Source organism: Eublepharis macularius, chromosome 1, assembly GCF_028583425.1.
Source record: "Eublepharis macularius isolate TG4126 chromosome 1, MPM_Emac_v1.0, whole genome shotgun sequence".
Classification (NCBI taxonomy): Eukaryota; Metazoa; Chordata; class Lepidosauria; order Squamata; family Eublepharidae; genus Eublepharis; species Eublepharis macularius.
The window spans coordinates 134574987-134589584 of NC_072790.1; the positions used below are offsets into that span (position 1 = coordinate 134574987).

General features: G+C 40.3%; 2 protein-coding genes across 2 annotated transcripts in view; one reads left to right on the forward strand and one right to left on the reverse strand.

Annotated features, from left to right (window-relative positions):
* The window catches only part of SYNJ2 (synaptojanin 2), a 106324-nt gene extending 103805 nt beyond the window's left edge, over positions 1 to 2519 (forward strand). The window contains exon 27 of the mRNA XM_054990154.1: positions 1028 to 2519. Coding sequence (XP_054846129.1) covers positions 1028 to 1777 — 750 coding nt within the window. The 3' untranslated portion in view covers positions 1778 to 2519. The remainder of the gene's footprint in view (positions 1 to 1027) is intronic.
* A 1965-nt stretch (positions 2520 to 4484) lies between these two features.
* The window catches only part of SERAC1 (serine active site containing 1), a 41626-nt gene continuing 31512 nt past the window's right edge, over positions 4485 to 14598 (reverse strand). The window contains exons 12-17 of the mRNA XM_054982968.1: positions 14124 to 14265; positions 12344 to 12444; positions 10087 to 10184; positions 7554 to 7736; positions 7182 to 7325; positions 4485 to 6680 (exon numbers count right to left, since the gene is read on the reverse strand). Of these exons, the coding sequence (XP_054838943.1) occupies positions 6544 to 6680; positions 7182 to 7325; positions 7554 to 7736; positions 10087 to 10184; positions 12344 to 12444; positions 14124 to 14265 (805 nt within the window). The 3' untranslated portion in view covers positions 4485 to 6543. The remainder of the gene's footprint in view (positions 6681 to 7181; positions 7326 to 7553; positions 7737 to 10086; positions 10185 to 12343; positions 12445 to 14123; positions 14266 to 14598) is intronic.

Sequence of the window (14598 nt, forward strand, 5' to 3'; positions counted from 1 at the left end):
ACACTGTCACTGAAGTGAGTAATTAGGTATTGAGTCTTTTTCTCTTCTCAAGTGCTAGTGTAAAGTTTACTGTAGGAAGTGTGTAGTAAAGGAAGTAAAGCCTTAGTGCAAGTGAAAGCACATCAGGCTTCCACTAAGATTTATACACCAATTCCACATGCATATTAATCAAACTATCTCTGTGGTAGCAGGTGGTGGGACATTGAAAGAGTACCTTATAGGCTCATGTCTTTCACTTTTCATTTGCTTTGATGCAGAGTTATTCAAGGAAAATCATCTTCTGTTCCAAGGAAATACAAGTTTTATGCTTAGAATTATGCCAACCAAGGGAATGTCTCATGATTGGTTTACATGTGCTCAAATTACATTGACTAGCTGAGTCCTGAAAACTTAGTTGAATTTTTGTGGCACTTTGAAGGGATTTTTTGCAGCAGGTGTGTTAGAAGAGATGTGCAGATACTTAGAGGGGAATTGAGGTGGAATGTATCTGGGGAATAGGAGCAAATAGCTATGCAAGGTAGAGGGCTCTGTCCGCAGAACACTTTTTGCACATTTTAAACAGATTTTTTCACTACTAAGGGTTAGAATTTTGCTGATGTTTGAAAAAATGAAAGTGGAGTTTTTTAGGAATCTCAAATGATACCAGATTTGATACGGCATGTGCAAAAAGGTATCAGTTTCGGGTGGGTGGTCATGTTAGTCTGCAGTAGAACAGCAAGATTTGAGTCCATAGCACCTTAGAGACCATCAAGATTTTCAAAGCATAAGCTGCCTTTGTCAGATACAAGAAGGAATGGAGATTCCTGGGATATAGGGACTATGACTCTCAGAAGCTTATACCCTGAAAATATTGTTGACCTTTAAGGTGTTACTGGAATCCTGCTGTTATAAGGCTAACAGCTTGCACAATATGTCAACTTTGCTTGATGAGGCTTGAACCAAATTTTCACTGTGTGTTTCTTGCTTATTTTCTTGTGAGGTGTTGGTGGAATAGCAATTGACTGAGACTTTATCATCTTTTTCTCAGCCCCACTATCCAGAAGAGCAGTTTGAACAGCCTGTGGGTCACTTCTGCTTTGCACAGCCAGAGCCTTGCCTTGAATCAAGAGCCCTTGTGAGTCCTACAAGGGCAGCTCCTGTTCCTAAGCCAAGGACAATGCATCCTGGCAAAATCTCTGAGAGGAGGAGGAGGAGCAGTGAAAGGCAGCTAGCAGTACACTCATTAGAGGACAGTTCTGTGTTTCCTCCTCAGAATTCTACTTTTGCCCCAAGAGTCCCCCCCAGAAGAAAGAAGTCTGCCCCTCCTGATTTTCACCTCCAAGTTCTGCACAACAGTGATAGCTTGTTTCTGAAGGGTTTAACATACAATTCCAACAACAACAACAATCCATTAGAACATTGTTCTGTAATACAGGATTCTGGTCCCCTTCCTCTTTGTCCTAGCGAGCCGTGTTTTCCTGCAGCAGCCATCATTGCCAGTCCAGTTGACGCTTGTTCTACATCCTTGAGGCTGACTGCTTCAGAGCTGGATGCTGGCCAGCAGGTTCCTCTTCTCTTGAATACCCAACAGCCACAGGATTTCTTAAATAATGATCTCCTTACAGGAAGCCCCTGTCAGTTAAACCCTGAGGCAGACTTTGCCTCTCATCAGTCAATAGCTTCACCATTGCCTATCAGCCCAACACATGTTCTAAAAGATTTAAAACTTACCAATCCAACAGATTTCAGTCACTGGGTTACATTTGATGAGGATGGTAACAGCAATAACACATCTTAAGAGCTCACTGAACTGCTTGCCTTCGAGCAAAACCAAAATGCTTGTGCAGACACAGGCTCCAATTTACAGTCTTGGGTTTTTCCTATCCAAAACACTATAATGAACTGAAGTCTTTCCAAACTGTTAGTGATACTCTCTTCTGATTTCTTCTGAGGAAATACAGAAAAAAGAGATATAAGGATTCCCTTTTAATATTTGCATAAAATTTAATTATCTTTTAGCATATTGCCTAGCAGGTGCTTACTATTAAATTATGTGATCATATCACTTAATTAGAGGGGAAATGCAGTGGCCACTTGTATTTTTGCTTGTTTTAAAATCTGATTCTTTCACACCCTTCAAATTTGATAACATTTGCACTCTATGAGAAGGGCAATTTAAAAATAATAAACTTGATCCAGTAATAATCTCTTATTTTACCAAGACCTGAAAAGGAGAGAGAGACCAGTGGGTTTAAGGATAGCAGATGAAAAGGTAGAGTTGAAGGCATTGGTTCCTAAAACACTTTGGAACTGATGTTGCAATGAAGGATGTTAGTAAGAATAGGGATTGTCTTTCATGTGTCTTTCTCTTTCTGAATAATGATGCAGTGAATAGCATGAACGTGGTACTTCTGAAGACAAGTGCTATGATAATATGCAGAACTAAATCACTTTTGATTAAGTGCACAATTAGTGATTCTTTCAGTTGTTTTTAATATTACAAATGGAAAGGCTTATAGCATGTATTTTGAACTATCCTTTTTTATACTAAGGTTGTAAATAATAAACTTCTTTTATAAGAATCAGGACTTGGACTTATTCCATCTTAGGTTATTACTAAAGATGAAAGGTCACGCATGTTATTTGTTCTCGTTTATCATTAATCAAAAGCATAGAAGATTAAAGAGAGTATGTGTAGCCATTTACACAGAAACGCTCCTACCCATCCATTACTTCAGAAAGAACACAAAACAGCTTGGTCCTCTATAGAGACCTTATAGTGCAATGTGTGCCTTGCCATGCCTCAATATCATAAACAGAGCCTCATATTTGAGTTCTATAACAACATCATTCGATTTATATACTGCTCTTCAGGACAACTTAACGCCCACTCAGAGAGGTTTAAAAAGTATGTTGTTATCCCCACAACAATCACTCTGTGAGGTGGGTGGGGCTGACAGCTCAGGAAGACTGGGGAATCAAACCCTGTTCTCCAGATTAGAGTCCTCCCGCTCTTAACTGCTACACCACACTGGCTCTGTATCTAGTCCATCATTCCATTTTTAACAGTAGTTGATGGGATCATTCTGGGAAATTTCCAAGCAGAACATGAAGATCATTAACACTTAAATATGAATTAAGGAACATTATTATGGGACTTAATCACTTCATGTTTCCTTTGCCCAATATATTGGGCAAGTAGACAGACAGTGCTTAATACCTCCCTCCCGACATGACAAGTACCCGTCAAATGGAACGCTCGCTCCTGTATATGTCCAGGGGACACTCCAAACTTGTGTGAAAGTTCTTCATCAGTTATGAAGTCCCTAACGATGCCCTCGGGAACACCGGAAACACGTGTGTCGGGGCGAGAGGGCCCCTCTTTGGGCTTACCCTGCTGGGGAGACTGGATCCAGGTGTTCGGAGCCCGGACTGGATTTGACCCTACCAAGGACTGACATGCTGGTGCAGCTCTTTAGCCCCAGTGCTTTACCGGTTGTTCCATATGATGCTGCAAGGGAAGGTGCCCTCTTACTGGACTGACAAGAACAGTGGCACACTCCAAGACTTCGGCCTGGGGATGTGCGAAGATGGTGTAAGGAGGACGAGAAAAGGCTGCAAGTAGCATGCCCATAGTAGTGAGAGAGCTGTGTGGCAGCTACTAGAGGTGCACCTAAGGTGGCAAGTCGAGCACTGGGTGAGAGCCAGTGGCTGATAAGCGCACTTAGAGAGGTGTATACCTGAAGTGCTGGAAGATGTGCACAGCACAAGACCTGGGTAGAGAAGTGGAGGAGGAAGACATCTACTCACTCAGGGAGTCTGGAAGTTCCGAACGGCTCGTTGTTCCTGCTCACGCGGTAGCAACCGTAGGAGTATGAGTGAACTTGGACTGGTCATACCAAGAGTCCCACCTTGTTGGGTATGTTGTTTACTGGATATAGAGCGTCCATATCACGTCGGCTTTTAAATTGGTTTTAATCTCTCCATTACCTACCCAACCTACGCATTTGCTCCTGGTTGTGGTATTCACCTGTATATAATTCACGGTGGTTGCACCTAACAGAGGGATCTCGTAATGATTACTACCTTGGTTCGCGCTATGTCATCTGGCACGGCCAAGAGTCATGTTGCTGTCACTTTGTAGACGACTCTAGATGGAGGAGCCATCGGGGACTAGTCACCTCCATTAACTCGAAAAAGAGAGCTTCAGCTCTATCGAAATAGCCCACTGCTATACATCTCTCTCTGGAAAGGGTTTTGTACAGAAACGCTAGCTGTTCTCCTTCCTACTTTCACCCTATCATTTCTGTGTCTGTCAGGCAGCAGGAGGCAAGATATGTTCATCATCAGCACAAATGAAAGGTAGGTTAGTAGAAATGACATTCTTCTTACCTCTGCCTTCAAAAATCAAAGTGCCATGGTATATTTACAGCTGTATTTCAACATAAAATACCAAGGGGCTAAATTTTAAAAAAGCATAGTTTATTGCTAATTCCAGTATTCTGTACAATAAAAGATAATTTAACAGCTTCATGGCAGCTTATTTGCATTATAATAAATGTGGTAGAAGGAAAGTTCATTCAAGTAGATTTATAAATTGCAAGTTGTTTTTATCACTTCATTTGACTAAGTGTAGTATCTTTCTCTTGACATTATAGCCTAGAGGTGGCTGACTGGTGAACTGCCTCATTAAAACATAAATCTTTGCAGTAACCTCCTCTGTGTAATCAATTGCTGCTTGTGTAACTCAGTTTTAACAAATCAAAGCAGCATCAAGACAGCCTATCAGGTTCAAATGTACATTTTTACAAAATTAATTGTTCTGAGGGGCTTGTTAGTTGTCTCTAAAATGATTTACTGCTGAGTAATCACAACTCCCAAGATCTGATCTGAAAAGTTCTGATAATCTTTCTTTAAAATGCAAAGCTAGAAATATAGAAAACTCTTCTGGGGGTACTTAGGCAAAATTTCATGACTTTATTTCATCAAGGCACACTCACCATAGCTGAGGTCTAGCTCACATGTCCATGTTCTTCACTTGCCCACAGCATCAGCTTATATGTATGAATCCATTTTAAGCTCCCTGTTATCAAAACTTTCCCCATTTAATAGCTCTTCCTGCATTAATACTTTTCTGGTTTTATTTGAAAGCAATACATACTGCATTGGACAATTCATTATTGCATAAATAATATTACAATATAAACCAGAGCACACTTTATAAAATTACACACTTTGTAGCGTTATATAAGAGCTTCATCAGCTTGACAGTTGTACATACGATTTCCAAACAACATAATACAGTAGCAGGTTATAGCTCAATTTTTGCCCACAAATGGCTTCTGTTTGATAAAATGTGTGTTTTTTTAAAATCTCACTTTTGATGTCTTTTGTATTACTGTTAAATACACTGGCTCAATGCAAAGTGGAGGAAAGGAAGCTATCATTTGGTGTAATGTCTGAACTGAAAAACTATGGAGTGTAATTAGCGAGCACACCAGGGAAACAGATTTATGCTAACTTTGATTTGACACATTTTAAATGACAAACCATAGTTATGGTCATTTGTTTGGCTTCAGAGGCCACTGCTCTCAAAGCTGTAAAGCAGTTCTTTACTTACCATAATTTGCTTGGTTGTTTCAGAACCGGAAACCTTGCTTAGCTTAGAGCGATGCCCCCAATTGAGCCATTGAGTGTTAGGATTGTGTTAAATTCCTGTATACAGGAATATACTGTATTCCTTTATACTGCCCATATATAACGGAAGTTCAGACAATGTTGGCCTTAGCTTTAAATTCAGAATAATTTATTGGATGCAGAATAATTTAGTGGATGCTAGTGGAGACATTAATTCTTATTCCAGAGGCTTTTATACAAAGTGAAGTCAATAAAAGCAACTACTTTAAAACTTCTTTCTTTGACTCAGGACTCTAGTTAAAGTAAGTACAGAAAATCAATAATAAAATGGTTTCCCTTACCCCTATGCTATTTTCATCCCACGCAGCCAGTGCAACTTTTGTTGTACGTGGTTTATGGCACATTTTGACAAAAGATAGCATGGTGTTTCTGGTATATAGGAGGAGGAGGGCTTGGTCAGATGCTCTATTCTAGTGCATTGCATTGCTATGGTACATATATGTGAGAAGTTTCATCCTATGCTCATCTTGTGACCTACGGCTGGCCAAAATTATTACAAAAGCAGCATGGGCTTTCCTAGGGTAAAAGGGCACTTTTATGATTCTTATGGACCAGCATGTGCTTCTTAGCATGTCTTGCAAGAGACTCTGCTACTTTCCCAGGTAAGTATAAACAAAAAAAATGGAGGACAAAAAAAAAGATATGATGACTTCTTGACAGGCCTGGCACTGGGCATTTATGCATTTTCATACTATAAGCATACCCCAAACACCTGCAATTATGAGATGTTCGAGACCAAATCGCCAGCAATAAAACCCACTGCTGTACCTCCAAAGCCCTACAAACACAGCCACAGCTTCAGCACAGTTGTCTTTTGGAATTACATGAGACATCATGAATAAATAAGACACGTCTTATAGTATTTCATTAGTTTCTCAGATCTCCTGCTAAAGTTTCTTGAATAAACTTTAGAGTGTGTTGATAGAGGAAAGAATCTTTGTTCTTGGGCTTGCAGATATTCAGGTGGCTAACTTCTACTGGAATGAGTTCTCCTATGCCTAGATCTGGAAAAAAGAAGGAAAAATAGCAACATTAAATATAAAGGAAGTGACACACACTACTATCTGGGATCCTGAGTATATTTATAAATTCTGTGTGGACAGCTAAACACAAATAAAGAGTATAACCATTTATGACATGGCCAAAAAATGTAACACAGTTTCTGACAACATCAAACATTTACAATCAAGCAAGTTTTTAGGTTGTACATATTTATTCCCTATAAAAATATAAGGCCGCACCTGAACTTCTATAGTAAAGTAATCCATAACTGATGCAACGAAGATTTACTAAGCAGACTAAGATAGGAATCTTTAATGAGCAAGAAAGGAGGAAATATTCTTTGGGCTCCAAAGAATATTGACCCATCCCAGGACTAGAGTGAGGCCAATCAAAACTTATAAAAGAATCAGCATTTCAGATTAGAACACTTTTATAACACAGAACTCAGATAGCTCTCTTTTCCTACAGCAGTTCATTTTTAAAGAATGTTGAGGACATCAGACCTGCAGATTCCACTGGTACCACAAGCAGGCTCAGCATCTTGCCAACTCGTGTTGGTAATGTTTCTGCAAAACTTAATACAGGAAACTTCTTCTCCTCAGCAAATGAGAGGAAGTCGTCATTCAGGGCTTTCAGTGCAGGAGAATCTGAAGGAACAAGAAATAAAGTTAAATATATATTTTGATTTTATGAACTGAAATTACTCCACAAAGCTTGATAATAGTTTATGCTCAGGCTTCAATAGCTTTCTTCTGCTTTCCACTTCGACAACCATTTCATAAATTTATTTTGTCAATAACATTTGATAGGGGAAATCTCACATGTACATGCGTGTTCACACACACATACAATAAATAACTGCACAACAACTATACCTTTGCTGAGTTCCTTAACTTCCACAGAAGGAAACAGCAGAAATCTAGCGTTTATTGAATATTCAGCCAACCGAGAACCATGATGAGGGACGCTATAAAATACAATTCCCCGGGTGTTGTTTACAATGGAATTCGTTTCTGGGTCCTTGGAAGCATCCAGCAACATCTTCTTGACTAGAAGACCTGACAAGAAATGTATTTGTGAAATAAAGTTAAATTAATATTTACATTAATAAAGTTTTAATACTCAAAATGATGTACATTCTTCCTTTACCTATAAAATAATCTTTGAAAAAATGGCAATTGGATTTTTAAAAAGAATTATATGATATTATGGAAGGCAGATTATTTATTTGCATCATTTATAGTCTGCCTTTCTTGATGAAACTCAAGGTGGATTACATAATGTAAATCAATAGGATCAATAGCTTATTTTATTGCTTATTGAATAGGACAGTCAATAAGCAATACAATAGGCAGGGTAAAGACTGTAGAAATTTTAAAAGAAGCAGAAATCTGTTATAGAGCTGAAACAAAACATAAGCAAACATAAGTGAATGTGGCACTATCCAGTAGGAGCATATTTACAGCAACACACAATATGCAATAGTATAATCTATAGTCCCTATTTCTTTATTAATGCATCCCTGTGAACCATTTCCTTACACACAGTCCTATTACCTATGTAAAAAAGCCCATCTGACTTACTCAGTTTTGCTTAGTTTGTGAAAAGCCTGGAGAGCGGAAGCTTTCCTGAGCTCTTCAGTTCCTATTATTTTCTAACTTTTATCAAAATTTCTCTTTTAGCAACATTCTCTGGTTCAAAGGCATTGGTGTCCTAATCAACTGACCAAAATTAGCACACTCTGTCTTTCTGTGTCATTTTGGTAGAGAAGACTGGCATTAAGCGGAAATACTGTGCTTTATTTCAATTCCTACCAATATTCAAGTAAAAGAGATTATTATCGCTTACCATTTGAGTTCTATTTATTTACTTGCAACATATGTACTTAGAAAATGTATATGAAAAAAAATCCAGCAGCTATAAAACCCAAATTATCCCTTTCTATCCCTGGACTTTTAGTAAATGCTGAATTCTCTGGGAAAAGATTAGCTAAGTAACAGAACTCAAGAGTCTGAGAGGCAACTGTCCTTCATAAAACAGATTAACCAGGTAAGAGTGACCAAAGTTGTCCCAGCTAATTGAACAAGGCTGCTAGTGTGAAGGAAGTTGGGTATTACCCAGCGCTGGATCCAGGGTTGCCCACGCCCGGGGCAACCCTTGGCTTACTGCCTTACGCGCGTGCAGTGCGCGCGCTCCTCGTGCTGCATGATGACGTCACTTTGGTGACGTCATCACACAGGGCGGACGGAGGCAGCGTGTGGGGCTGAGAAGCCGCCCACCCCATTCGCCTCTCCACAGGCAAATGGTGCAGGCGGCTTCGCAGCCCCCCGCGCTGCTTTTGCCTGCTCCACAGGACGGGGGGCAGCCGGCTTGCCGCGCACCCCCTGCCCTCCGGGGCAGGCGAAAGCAGCGCGAGGGGCTGCGAGGCCACCCGCGCCATTCACCTCCCCGCAGGACAGGGGGCGGCCGGCTTGCCGCACACCCCCTGCCCTGCAGGGCAGGCAAAAGGCAGCGTGGGGGCTGCGAGGCTGCCCGCACTGCCGCCTGCAGGCTCCAGCAGCTGGGAGCTGCTCCCGGTGCCCCCTCCCTGGCGGCACCGGGGGCAGACTACCCCCCCTGCCGCCCCGTAGATCCGGCCCTGGTATTACCCAAAATCTCATGAACAATTTGGTGAAAATGAAATGCCATATGTTTGAATGGTCTTTCAGCATTGAGATCCCAGTGAACTGATCATACCAAAACCACACTTGATGAAGTATAATTTACAAACTGCAGCCACTGGCACTATCTCATCCTAAAACACCAATGCAAGACATCAAGTCTGATCAGCTGACACTTGCACAAGGTACCATAATATAGAGACACTTATTAGGTAACCTTTTATAAACAGACTGCTTTATTACGCTATCAGTTGCAACTGTGTCAAGCACAGGGTAGCATGGCAGGTATGGACAGAAACTACAGAGCAGCTGTTGCTCAGGGGCAAGAGCTGAGGAAGGCTGCTGCCTGTGGGCTACCCAAAGGCATGTGTCCAGCTACTGTGTAAAACAGGATTCTGGATTAGACTGACCTCTGTTCTCATCTAGTCAGTGTTTTCTGATGTTTTTGTGTAAACACAGCCACACATGGACACATATCAGAGTTTACAGTCTCCCATCTGAAATTCCCCGAATTGCACAGCAAAAACTCAAAGGTCAAGATCAGCATTCATTCCAACTAAAGTCAGCTTATTATGTCACTTCCTACAATGGCTCTGATGAAATGTAGAGTAATTAGTTTTGAATTGCTTTCACGTGGAAACAGGGTTTTACCCTAAGCCTTTTATACCCACTTTAAAGAGCTTGTTGTTGCTTTTTAAAGTAACTCAAGTGTTCATTTCAAATTTTAAAAAGGAGTCAATGGACTTGCCCCCCATGCTGTGTGACATCCATACAAGAGGTCTGTCTCCAATACCGGCAGCTCTTAGTTTCTTGAGAAGCTCAGAACTCCTATAGGCAAGAGACTCCCTGCAAAGGAATGAGAAAAAAGTAAACAGAGGATGCAAATGCAGTAAAGCAGTGACTTTCTAACTGCATTCTGGGGAAACCTAGGGTCTTTGATGGAAAAAATAGTAACGGTAGACACACTTCCATGAAAGGTAGTCTGCTTTTCTTCTGCAGTGTGCAGCCACAGGGGAGTGCTGGACATGCCAAAAATCTCATGCACCTTTCATCTGGGGCACTGAGGCTCAACATCTCCCAGAATCCTGTTCACTGCACAGGGGTTCCATGAAAGGGGTGTAGGCATTACTAGTCAATGTTGAAAGAGTATCCTGATATATTTGAATATCAGTGCAGTAAACAAGATACTTAGCAGCAATGAATATAATACATTCTGCTTATGATGTGCATCCTGATTGAAGGCAGCTGGTTGATACTCATCCTAGTTGGTATGGATATGAAAGAGATACTACATGTACTCAAGCTACTTACATCCCACCCCTGTCAATGAGATTTAAACATGTGTGTACAGGACTGTAGCTAGAGTTCACTAAGGAGCCCCTATTAGGCTTTTTACTGTTTAAAGCTTCAGGACAGTAGGGAGACTTGTTTCTAACGAGCAGCAAACGGGTTCCAGAAGTTGTCTAGGGGCCCTAGATATCACTACAGATACACTCTTTGAAAGACAGAACGCCCATAAATAGCGACAAACTTTTCAGAACTGCTTGCGAATCTCTTCTGATGCTTCACATTATGCTTAAAGTAACACAATTTGCTGTAATATCAGAATAGCAAGAGTTCTGGTCAAGGGTTCAGTTCTTTCTATAGAAGAATACAGTTTCTTCCAATGGAATCATGTTATTAGCTTTCTGAACATCAATATGTAAAAAGAGCTGAATAAAAAACAGATATATCTCTGATAGTCATTATTCTGCTGTAACTTTTCTCTGTGCAAATCCAGTGAACAAAGCAACACAAAGCAAGTCCAAATTCAGAGCCAGCCTTAGACTTTTCTGCACCTGAAGTGGAATAAAAATGATTCCCACTTTTCTAGATGAAATCTTATTTTCAAAATGATACAGAAAAGTTCATTTGGGATATAAAGAAATGCTGCCCTCCTCCAGAATCATCCACTGAAAGACAAGCAATTTTACAGTAAAAAAGGGGGAATAGCCATTACAAGAAGCAGAGCAAATGCTTGCATACAGAATTACAGATTCGGTTCATGGCACTTCTAGTTAAAAAAGGTTTTGGGGAGCAGGACCAGAAAAAGTCTTGTTGTTGAGACACTGCAGATTTGCTTCCAGATAAAGCAGATAATACTGAAACCAATGTACAATAAAGCTGTTCTTTAAGTTTAAAAGGCTGGTACTGACCAATCCTAAAAACACTTTCTCAAATTTGAGCACACAGAACATAATAAATTTTCATATGTCAATCTATAATGGTTACAACTAGGGGTGAGCACCCAAAAAAGATTCGGGTTTCCCACTTCAGGTTTACTTGAAGTGGGAAAACAATTTGGAATAACCTGAATCCCGAAGTGGCAAGGTGCTTTGAGATTCGGGTGTTTAAATCATTCAGTACGCTCCATAAAGATTCAAGAATCTTTACCGAGCACACCAAAGCTCAAAGCAACCCTTTTCTTGCTGCTTGCAAGTAGAACGAAAAGAGGAGGCTTTAAGTCTCAAATGCTTTCTTCTGAAGAAAGCTGTGCGGTATTTGAAAGCCACCCTTTTCTTGCGCTTGCAGGTGGCATGAAAAGAATGGCTTTCAAACTTTCTGCCCTGCTTTCAAACTTCCCTCCTCCCCCTCCCATCGGGGGGAAAAAGCAGTGGGGCAGGAAGTTTGAAAGGAAGTAGCACTTTTCTTGCTGTTTGCAATGCTGCTTCTGCTTTGCCCGAAGCTTTCTGAAGTGATACAAATCGCTTCAGAAAGCTTTGCTTCGGGATTCCTGAATCGTCTCAGCAATTCTGGAACTGATTTGGGAATCCCAAATCTTTCCAAATCAGGGCAGATTCAGATTAAAAACCCAAATTGGAAACCCGAAGTGCACATCCCAAGTTACAACATTTCTTGACTTTCATTTTAACTGTCATCTAACAATATGAGATGCTTTACAAAACATAAATACAAATCAGGTTCTCCTCCAGTTCTCCCCAGGTTGCACATTTTCCATTTGTTACCTGTAGCTCTCCACAGGACATTTTGCTCTCCAGTCACTCAGGTGGGTATCATATTCCACAGATATAATTCTAAGCATAGGACAGTCAGATGCTAACCATGTCTAAATTTAAAAGACACAAAAACATGACAAAAACCCAAATGAATTCATGTAACATTGTTTGAGTTTCAGGCATTGAAATAAAGCCTAGCAACCTATTTTCAAAGCAGATCCTAATTTAAAAGAGTAAAATATAGTCACAGAAGAGATAATTTTGAAACTGCCGTAAGTCTGTCAACATTTTAAAAAATTAAGCATTAGCATACGCGGCAGCTCAATAAAAGCTGTGACCAATGAGGACATTTTTACTTGACCCTTTCCACGCCAAATCCCTATAGTCTATGGTTGATTAGTTATATCCACCATTGAAACAAAGCTGCTAGTCTGCTAGCAGGCCTCAGAATTCAGCAGGTGATGCTTTTCTAATACATAAATATAGTGGGGGGAAATCAAACATCTCAACAAATGTCTCTTTGAATCAAAGAATATAATTTGATTTCATGCTCACACACTCTTCCTTACACTTTCCTCCTGTCTTCACATATGGTGTGTGATTGAAAACTTCCTGCTCTGGGATGCCTTCAATTTCCAATTTACTGCAATATGCCTGAGCAAACTGAAATGCATGTCCTCCCCACAAACAGAGACTCTAATACAGGATTCATGAGGAAGAAACTAACTCCTGTTTGCAATCAGACATCATGGCAAATGTAATCTGGATTCAAAGTTTCCCTCACCAGGAAGCTTTCAATCATACTCTCTACACAAGAAGGAATAAGGTCAGGGAGGGAATATGCAAGTATAAGAACAATCTGCCTTCATGCTCATCAACAAGATGAAACAGATTACTTATTATGACGTTATGTGTTTATTAATTTTGATGTATGTATTTATTAATGGATTTTAGTATTAACTTCTTGTATGACTGAAAATTCATGATTGTATATAGTTTAATAGTTTATTGTTATATTTTTTAATAAAGATATATTGATAAAAAAAACACAAGAACAAACAGATGTTTGTTGAAATGTCTGAATGCAGCTGGTGAGGAACAAAATATCTACTTCGTTATGCACCAGCTAAAAAGTATTAAAGCCCTGCTAAAAGAAATGCAGCAGCCTAAAGGAAACAGGTTTGAACATAATCTGAAACTAGTAGCAAAAGATCTTTCTGTTGCACCTCTCATTCACACACACACATACTGCATCAAGACTTAACAACAATCATGTCACAAGGGAGGAGAGACCCGGCAAGACCTTTGCCTAATACTACTTGTAACTCTTTCTAAGAGTTCAGGGAGATTTCGTACAGCCAACGCATGCAAAAATTGTATCCTTACTTCTTCCCCCTACAGAACAGATACCCATTGGTGAGCCTAACCATGGTTAACTATAACATCTGTGATAATGGTAACCATAGGTAAGGGCAACCAGGTTTCCTGCTTAAACTATCATCAGAAACCACTCTTTAGTTTAAACTGCTTTTTTTACCCATTATTTCACATTTATATCCTACCCTTCCAAGAAATCCAGGGCTGCATAGATGGGTATTACTACATTTTTATCCTCGCAACAATCCCCTATGGCAGGTAAAGATGAAATATTTATTCATTTATTTAGGACATTTAAATGCAGCCTCTCCAGAGACCTGCTTGAGGTGACACTGTGACTTTCAAGATAACAGGAATCTGTACCCTGCTCCAAGCCACTATACAAAATAAGCATTAGTAATTGTCTCCATACCTTCGGCCAACATTCACTATAATCATCTTCTGTATCCAATTCCTTCTCGTTCGCAGTCTGCTCAATGTCCTGTTGCCGCCAAGTTTTAAATGCTGCCCCCAAAAGACCATGAACGAAAAGGACATCGGCTTTAATGGGCTGACTGAGAGTGAAGAGAAGTTTTAAAAGAGAACAATCAATATGAAATACATAAGATGAATAAATGGCTAGTTAATTTAAATCTATATGTGAAATCCACCCCATCCACTCCCATATTTTGGTTTTCATTGCCCCGTTCAGTTTCTAGGGCAGAATTCTGCTGTGACAGCAGAAGGTATATCTAGAGAATTCCCATTAGAAGACCTAGCAACCGGATTCGGTTTCGTTTTCCCGGCCATGTCGGACGCTCCTCTCCGCAGGTCCGGGAGGAAACGTCCGAGCAGCCTGATTGGGCGGTTGACCTGTGAGGGTTAACCCTCAGGACTCCCAGTGAGGG